This window comes from Elephantulus edwardii, unplaced genomic scaffold, assembly GCF_000299155.1.
Source record: "Elephantulus edwardii isolate Elephantulus edwardi_28Jun2011 unplaced genomic scaffold, EleEdw1.0 scaffold00179, whole genome shotgun sequence".
Lineage (NCBI taxonomy): Eukaryota > Metazoa > Chordata > Mammalia > Macroscelidea > Macroscelididae > Elephantulus > Elephantulus edwardii.
This window is the reverse complement of record NW_006399929.1, coordinates 1197392-1209079: the sequence shown is the minus strand read 5'-3', so window position 1 is coordinate 1209079 and position 11688 is coordinate 1197392. Positions and strand designations below refer to the sequence as shown.

Below are 11688 nucleotides of genomic sequence, written 5' to 3'. Positions count from 1 at the left end.
TCATGGACCTAGGACTAAAACCAAGGACTATAAAATTCATTACAGAAAAGCTAGGAACAACACTAGAAGTCCTAATCCACAACATAAACAGTCCACTAAGATAACTTAAAAGCATTTTAACATGTTTTTCTCTTATGTATATGTGCTACTTAACATTTGTTTTGCTAATATAATCATCTGCAAACACACACATATACATACCCATAAGGTTCCTTGTTTCCCTTCATGCTCTCTAATCAATCAGTAAGTATTTTCCCAGCACCAAAATATATCTAACTTTCATGCAAGCTATCATCATTGGGCCATCATCCTGGACTAATAGAATAGATTCTTCAGTGGTCCGTCTAACATTCGGCAAAATTACCAGTGATCACATAAAGCTCTAAGTCAGATCATCTCACTCTAATGCTGTATAACTCATGCTGTATAAAGTTACATGAAGCACAAACATACATAGTCTACAAATAGCTCTAGCATCGGGTTACCTTTCAATTTCTCCTGTACCCTAATTCATACTGTTAATACACTCACCTATTTAATCATATCAAACCAATCCTACCTCATGGTCATCCTATGTGTATCAAAACAAACTTGTACTCTACAATAGTTAAGTTTTTGGAAGAGATCACCAACCATTTTTTTCCAAAGTACATCTAGATAGATTCAATCAATTTTATGGCAAGCAGCTGAGCACGTGACCATTTGCAACAACTATTGTCTTGTTTGGAAGCTCTAGTGGCCTAGTAGTAAGGAGCGCTGCTTGCAAAGCTAAAGAGAAGCAGTTCAAATCTATAAGCTACTCTGCAGGAGAAAAAATGGAATGAGTACCTTCCCATGAGATTTTAAAAAACCCACTAGAGGGTCAGCTATGAGTTGGTTCTGAATTGACAGCACCTAATAACAAGTGACCTATTTATGGTCCTTAATCACATTATTCTCTGATGCTCTAGTAGCTCAGTGGTAAGAAGCTGTGCTGCAATATCAAAGGCACATGGTTGGAATCCACCAGCTGGTCCATGGTAGAAAGATGAGTAATGTCCTCCATTGCAATAAAAAACTCTGAAAACCCACCAGAGGGTCAGCTATGGGTCAGCTCTGACTTAACGGTAAACAACAAAAACAATCACATCATGTACTTACAACCTCAGGGACTTTAGAGCTGCAATTCTATCTGCCTTGATTGAATCTCTTTCCAACAAAACTCTACAAAGCTTATTCCCTCACTTTTATGAAGTATTATCTCAAACGCAATCTGAAAGACAGGCTTTCTCTAATATTTCCATCTGAAGAAATAGTGATCCATGACTATCTCTTTATTATTCGTGTTCTTTGGAGAAGACCATGATGTTCAGAAAGGAGAGGATGACCCTCAACCAGGTGGGCTGACACAGTGACTGCCACAATAGACCCTAGTGTGTCAGGAAGTATGAACATGGCACAGGATAGAGCAGGGTTCATTATCTGTTGTTTATAGGTTCGCAATGGGTCATATTCAACTTGACAGCACCTAACAACATCATCATCTATTTCCCCTATACTGTCCTACACTTAACATTTCTTTTTCACATAATACCTTATTCTTAACATTCTCACCATTCTCTTTGCCCCTCTGCCCAAAATTTCTCAAGAGCTTTCACAGAATCCTTATGCAGAATGATTAAAAGACCACCTTCTCTATGAGAAATGTTAGCACAAACTAAAAATTGGGAATTTTTACCTCTTTTAATAACTATCTTAACCTGAAACAAATGAACATGACCTACCATTCCATGACTTGAAGTGATCAACTACAACTTCTTCTAATTTCTTTAACTTTGGATGACTATAGAAAAACTCCCCAACTTTATGTCCTGGAAAAAAAAAATACATTATTTTTTCATGCTCAAGAAATATATTGTAAGTTATCTTCCACAGTGTTAAAACATACTTTTCTTTAAGGTTCAACAATAAATAGCATCTAGGTAGCACAAAAAACTTACTGCAAAATAAACTTTGAGTTTTACAAAAATTCCAATTAGAGAGAATCAAGAAAGGAATTAGTAACAAACTAAAAAGAAACATTAAAACACATTTAGTTAGGTTTTAAAGCAGTTTTTCATACTTCTGAAAATGTTACAATCAGTAACCACAACTCTTGTCATCTATTATATATTTAAAGGTTTTTATTATTATATTTTTATTATATTTATTATTATATTTATATTATTATATTTCAAAAGAATAATGAAACATTTAACCAATCTGTTTCTAAAAAACATAAATAATTAAAAATAGATTTATGAAATAATGGAGCAAAATTTATCTGAAACAATATTGATAAAGAGAAACAACATACAATTTGAAAAGAGAAATCAGACCTTTTGGGATAGTGGAAATACCATTTGTATTGTGTGTATGTGCAAATAGACATTCCAGATGATCAAAGAGTTTCACAAAGTCTTCATTTCGGTTAAGTTGATTTTTCGCTCGAGTCATTCCTTTATAAATTAAAAAAAATATTTTCCAAATAAGTAAACTTAACAGCTAAACAACGGTATTGATTAAAATACTACATTTTAGCAATATATACAATTTTTCTCAATTGAAATACTAACATTAATAACTATTTTTCAGTTCTGTACACACATAGATATTAATGGATGGCTTTCGTTCTAATTAAAATCTATAAAAACAAATAAACAATGCCATTTATGACAATTATTCCATTGCTTTCTTAAAAGTAATAAACCATTTTCCCAACAACTATGATATATCTCACCCCAATAACATTAGCAAAGTTTAACAGAGCAGCAAATATAAATGTTGGCTAGACTGTGGAGAGATTGAAAACCTTAATTTACTGCAAGTGGGAGTGTAAAATGGTGCAACCACTATGGAAGGCAGTTTGACCCTTTCTTAAAAAGCTGAATATAGAAATACCATTACACCCAGCAATTCCAATACTGGAAATAAAGAAACCAGAACCACGATCCAGATATATGCATACCTATGTTTATTGCTGCGTAATCTATAATAACAAAGAGATGGAAGCAACCCAAGTGCCAATCAACAGATGAATGGATAGAAAAACTATGGTATATTCACTCAATAGAATACTACACAGTAGTGAAAAACAACCAACTTATAAAACATTACACAACATGGGTGATCCTGGAGGACACTAAGCTGAGCCTCAAAAGGATAAACACTGCATAGCACTACTGTTAAAAAGCAGGTCTGGCATGGGGGGTTAGGAGGAGAAGAGGATAAGAATGGATAGAGAATGGCCATTGCGTTGGAACAGATAAAGGAAAGAATTGCTTAAAAGGAATGTATGATTAGGCATTATACATATGACAATAGCCCAGAATAACAGGTACATCATTGCAAAGATGACTGGGGGCTGGTAGGGGTAGGGAACTGTACAACAATGAATGAATATTTTTTTAAAAAAGTGAACTGAGGAGGGGGAAGGAAGAGAGAGGGGGTAAAATGTGCAAAATAAATAGAAAATCTAACTTCTCTGTAAATATTTGTTAAAATGATAACTAAAATAAAATTTTATTCTAAAAAATTAGAAGAGATATCACAGCAAAGTGATGAGAACTATTACAACATAATTTATGAAAATAATTTGGTATCATTTTAGAATGTTGTATTCTCAAAGTTGATTCCAACTCATAGCTAACACATATGACAGAGCCGAACTGCAACATATGGTTTCCCTGGAATATGTACAGGAGCAGACAAAATGTCATTCAAATGCTTTCCAATTTATCTTCCTATTTTAACAACCAAACAGGTATTCAATGCCTTTTACAATATAAAAAGGTTTTAATTTGGTAAGTATTTTCCTTTCAAGGCTAATTAAAAATATTGCTGTTATGGACTACTGAGTTGAAACCAACTCATAGCTAACCCTCCAGTGGGTTTTCAGAAACAGTAAACTGCATGAAAGGAGAATGCCATCTTTTTCCCATGAAGTAGCTGGTGGATTTGAAATGTACGTCTTAGGGTTGGCAGCACAACTCCTTAACACTAAGCCACCAGGGATTGCCTATCCTTTTCTCTTAAAGTAGCTGGTTGGTTCAAACTGCCTGCCTTTGGTTTGGCACAATTCCTTAACCACTAGGCCACCAAAGCTCCCTAGAAGGTTGTTGTTACAATGACACCATAATAATATCACAGAAAAAAAATCTGTATGGATGATTGAATGAAAACCAATTTGTTTTCTAAACTTTCACACAAAACACAATAAAAAGTTTTTTAAAAAGTACAAAAAAAAGTAATATTTTTCCAAACATGTTCATTATGTGTCTTTAACCAAAAAATTCTATGTTAACATTTCTTAAAATAATCATAGGGGAGCTCTGGTGGCCTAGTGGCAAGAAGCTGCACTGCAATCCCAGAGGCGCACGGTTCAAATCCACTAGATGCTCTGCCAGGAACAGAGGACAATCTCCTCCTTTACCAGTCAGATCCGATTTGACAGACACACACACACAAAATAATAAGAAAAGAAAATAAAAAAATAACCATAAACACTTTACCTCTAGTCCCGTCCATAATTCCACAAAGGAATAAATATAAAGATCTCATTCCCATTTGCTGCAGCAATTCATAACCATGATATAAACTAATACAAGTAGCAAACTCTCCCTCAATAATGCCTTGCTGGATTCCCTAGAAAAAAGAAACATAGATCAAATTTAATGAGAGCAAGAAATGTAGATATTTGTTCCCAGTATAACTGGTCAAACCAGTTGATTACTATAAAATTTACAATATAATCACAATTATTCCCTTGAATACTGCTGATCAATTCCAGTAAATATTTTAAGTAGCTATATACCAATGTATTTTTCATCTAAAAACATATTAATTTTTATTTAATATTGTTATTAGGTATTTTCGAGTACAACTTGTGGCAGGCCTAAAAACAACAGATCTAAACCCTGTCTGATCCTGTGCCACCCTCATAAATTTCTGACATATGTGACCCCATTGCAACAGTCACTGTTAATTCTTTTAGCAGGAGGTCTTCCTCTCTCTTGATGACCCTTCACCTTTCCAAAGCATGATGCCTTCTCCAAGGAATAGCATCTCTTAACAACATGTCCAAAGTATGTGAGATGAAGCTTTGTCATCTTTGCCTCTAAGGAGCCCTTTGGCTACATATTTTCTGGCTAACAAATTTTTTTTAAAAAGATGTTTGTTCTTAACACAGTCCATGAGATATTTAGTACTGTTCTCCCAAACTACAACTCAAAGATATCAATTCTTTCTGTCTCATCCTTATTCATTTTCTTGCTTTCAGAGGACAGCAAGTGACTGAAAAGATCAACGGCGTAAATCAGGCACACCTTAGTCTGCAATCTAACATCACTGCTCCTCAATAATTTGGAGAATTAGAAAAGGAAACAAGTCTTTTCCATCAATACTTTTTTTTGTTTCTTTTTTTTCCAATTAATATAATTTTATGACAAGAACCAGATGCATTTTGAAATCAGATGCATAGGACTTGATCGACCTCATTTTCTGTAGCTGGAAAACTAGCTATCACTCATCAGTCTGCTGGACAGTTCCTTTTTCGGAGACATAGATACCATCCAAAAATTTTCAGATATCCTTGTTTTTAACTGTTGTAGGTTGAATTTGATACAAACTCAATGTCATTTTCTTCAAGAATTAACTCATCTTTCTGGGCTTGAGATACTGAACAAGCAACACTTGGTTTCATTTGAACTCTCCGAAAGTACTTTTCACCCAAGAAGTTTCAAATTTCAACCAGAGATCCACATTCAACGTTGATAAGATCCATCACAACGCTGATGGGGAAATAGGCATACACGGACCTCATCTTGTAACAAAAGCTCAGTTTAACACCCTTGATCATGTTCTGTACATGGCTACAGATGGTGCCAACAGTAGTCAATTCCTTCCTGTTCCCCCACCATTTGTCAACAAGAAGACTCTTCTTTTTTCTTTCCAAGGAGATTGAGCTCTACATTGATGTGACTGAAGAAGTCCCTCCACAAGGTTCTCCGCAGGCCCTACAGGTCTTTCATGATAACTGTGTGGCCCTTCAGAGTCTGGTTGCTGAGATTGGTCTTCATTCTAACAGTTAATGTGGCAAAGTTTTACTTGTTTCTTAATAACTATCATCCAATAAATCTCAAGTGATCTCCTAATAATTTGGAAAAATAACAGACTACAGACTTTCCCAACACAATACAACCTGATCTCCTGAGGAGTCCTTGCCCCAACTCAATTCCCCAACACACTGAGAATCTCACATTCTTGATACAGTTTCCATTCAGTCCCCCTGAAAAACCCCTATGGGCCTTAGAGAGTTCACCTTGTCAGGTACCATCAATAAATATGTTCTTGTTGTTGTTGTTGTTGTTATTATGTGCTGTCAAGTTGTGTGCAACCCTATGTACAGCAGATGTGAACCTGGCCCTGTCTTTAACTAGTCTCACTAATTCCAAAACACCAACCCCTATTGCCCCAGTTACTATATCAGTGCATCTCACTGGGCTCTTCCTCTCCTGCACTGTCCCTCCACCTTCCCTAGTATGATGGCCATTTCCAAGGACTGATCTCTCCTGGCCACGTGCCCAAAATACGTGAGGTGGAGCTTCAAAATCCTAGCCTCCACGGAAAGACTTGGTTTTACCCTCTCCAAGACAGATCTATTTGTTTTCTTGGCAGTCCATGGTATACTCAAGACCCTGACTCCAGCACCACAATTTGAAAGCATCAATTATTCTTCTGAATCCTTAGTCATTGTCCAGCTCTCTGATGCATAGCAAGTAATTGTGAAGACCATGGCCTGGATTAGGCACTCCTTAGTCTCTAGACTGACATCGTTTCTTCTCAGTACTCTGGAGAGGTTCCTAACAGGAGATTTTCCCAATGCAATTCATCTTGTAATTTTCTGACCGCTGGTGTTTATGTTGATTGTGGAGCCAAGCAAGCTATAATTATTAACAATCTCAATTCCTTCTCTATCATGGTGCTGTCGTTTAGTCCAGTGGTTAAAATCTTTGTTTTCTTGATGCTGAATTTTCAATCCCTATTGAAGACTACAGTCCTTGTCCTTCTGCAGCAAGTGTTTCAGGTCCTTCTCAGTTTCAGCAAGCAAGGTTGTGTCATATGCATAACATAGGTTGATGATGAGTCCTCCTCCAATTCTGATGCCACCTACATTCCTCCTCATAAAGCCCTGCTTCCAGAATGATCTGCTCTGCATATAGAATGAAAAGTTATGGAGACAGGATGCATCCCTGATGTACTCCTTTCCTGATTTTGAACTATGATCAGGTAGGAAAGAGTGCAAGGAATGGTGATGTAGCAGAGAAAGGGAAGAGAGAAGACACACATGCTGGGGGGGCGGGGGGGGAGGGCGCATGGCAGATAGTGAATTAATTGGTTATTTCTGGTTTATAACGGAAGAGTCTTTCATAAAATGCTTGTCAGATACTGTTCTGAAATACTGTTCTAAGCATCCAAATTAAGACAGACTCTAAAGAAGGACTGGCTCTCTACTTCCAAAATATAACAGGGCCTTCAAAAATTCTTATGTACAGTAGAGCACACTTACAGTAGACTAACAGATATGGCAACTGAGGCTGAGCCCTCAAATTTGGAAGTACACTGTACTCAGCCAAAAAAAAGAAATAGATTTGAGACATTGAACACCAATGATTGCAGATGAGATGAGTTGTGGGATGACATCAAGAATATCATCCACGGAGAGAACAAAAAGTCACTACAAAGACAGAGGAAAAAGAAAAACAAAAATGGATGTCAGAAAAGACTACAAAAACTGCACTAGAGCATTGAGAAAACAAAATAAAGGGAAAAGATGCTGAAGTAAAAGAGATGAAGAGAAGATCTCAAAGGGCAGCTAGAGAAGATAGCAAATATTAACAGCATGTGCAGTTAGAATTGGAGAATAAAGAGGGAAGAACTCACAATTTTTCAAGCTTAAAGAATTGAAAAACAAATTCAAGTCTCAAGTTGCAAAATGTACACATTATAGACAAAATACTCAATGACCCAGGAAGCATTAAAAGAAGATTGGGGGGAGGGGAGAAACAAAGAAGATGGAGGGAATACACAGAGTCACCAAAAAGAACTGGCCTACCCTGCAATATTACAGTAAGTACCATATGATCAAAAGTCAAAGGTAACGAGGGAAGAAGTACAACTTGCCCTGAAGGCAATGGCAAAAAATAGATCCCCAGAAATCAATGGGATACCAACTGACAAGTTTTAACTAATAGATGCAGCCCTGGACTTCCTCACTAGTCTATATCAGAACATTTGGAGGACAGATGCATAATGAACTGAAGAGATCCGTATTTGTTCTCCTTCCTATGAAAGGTGAGTCAACAGAATGTGGAAATTATCAAACAACCTCATATCATATGCAAGCAAAATACTGCTGAGATCATCCAAAATTGGCTAAAACAGTACACAGACAAAGAACTAAGAGAAGTTCAAGCTGGATTTAGAAGAGGCCATGGAATCAAAAATGTTACTGCTGATGTCAGATGGATTCTGACTGAAAGTAATGAAAAACAGAAAATGTCTCTTTTTGTTTTATTGACTATGCAAAGTTATTTTACTTTGTGGATCATAATAAATTATGGCTATGATCACTTATTTTATAGAAAACAAAATTGAAGAAGAACAGGAAGGAGAAACATCCCTCTCTATACAAATGATAAGCAATATATGATTTATTTGGTTGGTTTTTTTTAAAAAAACATTTAACAAGTACTTATGGAATTCTGGAGACATAGTCTGTGGCCAGGTGTACTGTTTGGCCAAAGGCTGCATGGCTCCCAGGCAGTGGTCTTCCACTGCAGTTAAAACCTCATGAAAGGTCACTATGAGGCCGAACAACAACAAAGTGTACTTATTTTTAGTTTGAATGTTATATATCAGGCACCAAGCTAGATTTCTGGGATATAATGGAAAATAATCTCTCAAGGGTATGTCCTCACAAATGTTTCTAGCAAACAAGATAAATATTTAATCAGTGTTTAATATCAACATTTACAACCAAATATACATGCCACAGTACTATTAAATAAGCGTGACGATTAGACACAATTCTAAATACACATACAAAATCATGTAATCTTAACCAGATCTCTAGGCAATAGGTACTACTTTCATGCCCAGTTTACAAATAAAGATCACACAACTGGCAAATTCTAGAATGAATTTGCTTTTTGAGGTTTTTTGGGGGTTGGGTTTGGGTTTTGGGTTTGTTTTGTTTTGTTTTGTTTTCATTTAGAGGAGGCATTGATTTGTTCAAGCAGAAATGAATCAGCAGAGCTGCACATGGCCGGGATAAAGGTGATAAAGACACAGGGGATCCCCCTGCAAGACAGACAGTCTACAAGTGGAAGGGCTGCACTGAGGACAAACAGGACTGGTGAGATCTCCCCTTAGAGGAACCTCTCCTTCCCTTAGAAGGATCATGAGTTCTCTAGTTGCCTTCAATAGATGGGATGGGAAGGGAAGAAAATGGGACCTAGAACTAAAGGGTGCTGCTGACTTCAGCCTCATAGGACAGTGCAAGTAGAATGTCCCACATTGCAATTTCCAAGGGACAGGTTTTTGTTTTTGTTTTATTGTATTATTTTTACGTGTACCGTCAAATCAGATCTCACTGGTACAGGAGGAGATTGCCCCCTCCTTCTCCAGCAGAGCATCTGGTGGATTTGAACCGTGTACCTCTGGGATTGCAGTGCAGCATCTTGCCACTAGGCCATCAGAGCTCCCTTAAGGGACAGGTTTTGATTCCTGTATTCTTGCACACACTCCTTTACTAGACCTAATCTGAATTCTGGGAATTTGGCCCAGAGACTTTTATACTGTACTGTATTTAAACTGTAAAAGATGCATATACTGTATAACGTATGTAAAAATGAAAGGTATTCCTTTTATAAAAGCAAAAAAAAGGTATAATTAAATGATACAATTTTAAAATAAGAAAATTGAGAATATATTTACATTAAGTCTTTCATCATATTTTCAATAGCACTTAAACTGTATGTATAACATGGGTGCTCAAAGAAGGAAAACCTGGGAATCTGCATCCATAAAGATCAGGGCCCGTATGCTCAGTTGTTGTTAGGTGTCACGGAGTCAATTACAACTCATAGCTCTGCTATGAACAACAGATCTGAATTGCCCTACCCTGCACCAGTCTCACTATCTCTGAAATGCTCAATCCATCTTGTTGGGGGTCTTCATCTCTTTCTTTGATCCTCCAGACACAGTCAAAACATGTGAGATATCAATTCTTCTACTGTCCTTATTCCAACTTTCAGATGCATAGGAAGCATCTGAAAATACCATGATCAGGTATACCTTAAATCTTTAAACGGACATTATTGTTTTTTACCAGTTCAAAGAGGTTTTTGAAGGCAGATTTTCACAAAACACAAATCTTCTGATTTTTTTTACTAAAATATTAATGAAAGTTTATAGACACTTTGGATTTCTATTCATTTGTTCTTACACATTTTCCTCCCTGCCTACCCCTCCCCCTAGTTGGTTTTTCTCTTTGAAAAGTAAAAAAAATTGTTTCATTATTATACAATCCCCACCCACACCCAGTCCACTCCACCACACAACTCTCATTCTGGATGCTTGTCATGAAAACAATACCCAATCACATATTCCTTTCAAACAGTACTCTCTCTCATCTGTTTCAACGCAGTATACATTATTCATCCCCTCTCTTCTGAGTTTCCCCCCAACCCTGATGTCAGTCCTGCTTTACAAAAGTGGCATTATGCCATATTTGTCCTTTTGCGACTTAGATATTTCACTCAGTATAATGTCTTCCACAGTCACCCATTTTGTATAATATTAACGAGTTCTTGTTTTTCAATGCACCATAGTATTCCATTGTTTAAATATACCACAGTTATCTACCCATTCGTTTGTTGATGGGCAGCTGGGTTGTTTCCAACTCTTTGCTATTATGAACAAAGCAGAAATAAACATGGGTGTGCATATATCTGCTTGGATGGCAGTTATGGCTTCTTTGGGATATATTCCCAGTTGTGGAATTGCTGGGTCAAATGGTATTTCTATTCCCAACTTTTTGAGAAAGCTCCATACTACCTTTCTTTTTTTTTTTTTTCCATACTACCTTTCATAGTGGTTGCACCCTTTCCTCTACAACCTCGCCAGCATTTGTTGTTCACTGTTCTGTTAAATTTTGCTAATCTTACTTCGACGAGATGATGTCTCATAGTTGTTTTGATTTGCATCTCTCTTAGAGCTAGAGATTTAGAACATTTCTTCATGTGTTTTTTGGCCATTTGAATGTCTTCTCTGGTGAAGTGTCTGTTCATATCCTATGTTCATTTTACAACTGGGTTGTTTACCTTTATCTCTTGTGGTGAAATCTTCTGATTTCTTGACTGCAGTTATCATGGATGTTGATTATGGACCCATGTAAAATTAAATCATTGACAACGTCAATCTTTCCTCCATCTATCATGATGTTGTCTATTGGTCCACTGGAAAAAACTTTTGCTTCCTTGATATTAAGATGTAATCCATATTCCCATTAAGTTGGGTATAATAAATCTGAATCCTATCCTATTCTGTGTCAATCTCAAACTCTCGAACACACTCAAGCCCACTGCTGCAGTTACTGTGTCAGTCCAC

The 11688-nt window shown here is 36.7% G+C and overlaps 1 protein-coding gene across 1 annotated transcript in view; it reads right to left on the bottom strand.

The window, feature by feature from the left end:
* FANCM (Fanconi anemia, complementation group M) overlaps positions 1–11688 on the bottom strand; it is an 85782-nt gene that overhangs the window by 61339 nt on the left and 12755 nt on the right. The window contains exons 6-8 of the mRNA XM_006896013.1: positions 4530–4662; positions 2358–2477; positions 1764–1850 (exon numbers count right to left, since the gene is read on the bottom strand). Of these exons, the coding sequence (XP_006896075.1) occupies positions 1764–1850; positions 2358–2477; positions 4530–4662 (340 nt within the window). The remainder of the gene's footprint in view (positions 1–1763; positions 1851–2357; positions 2478–4529; positions 4663–11688) is intronic.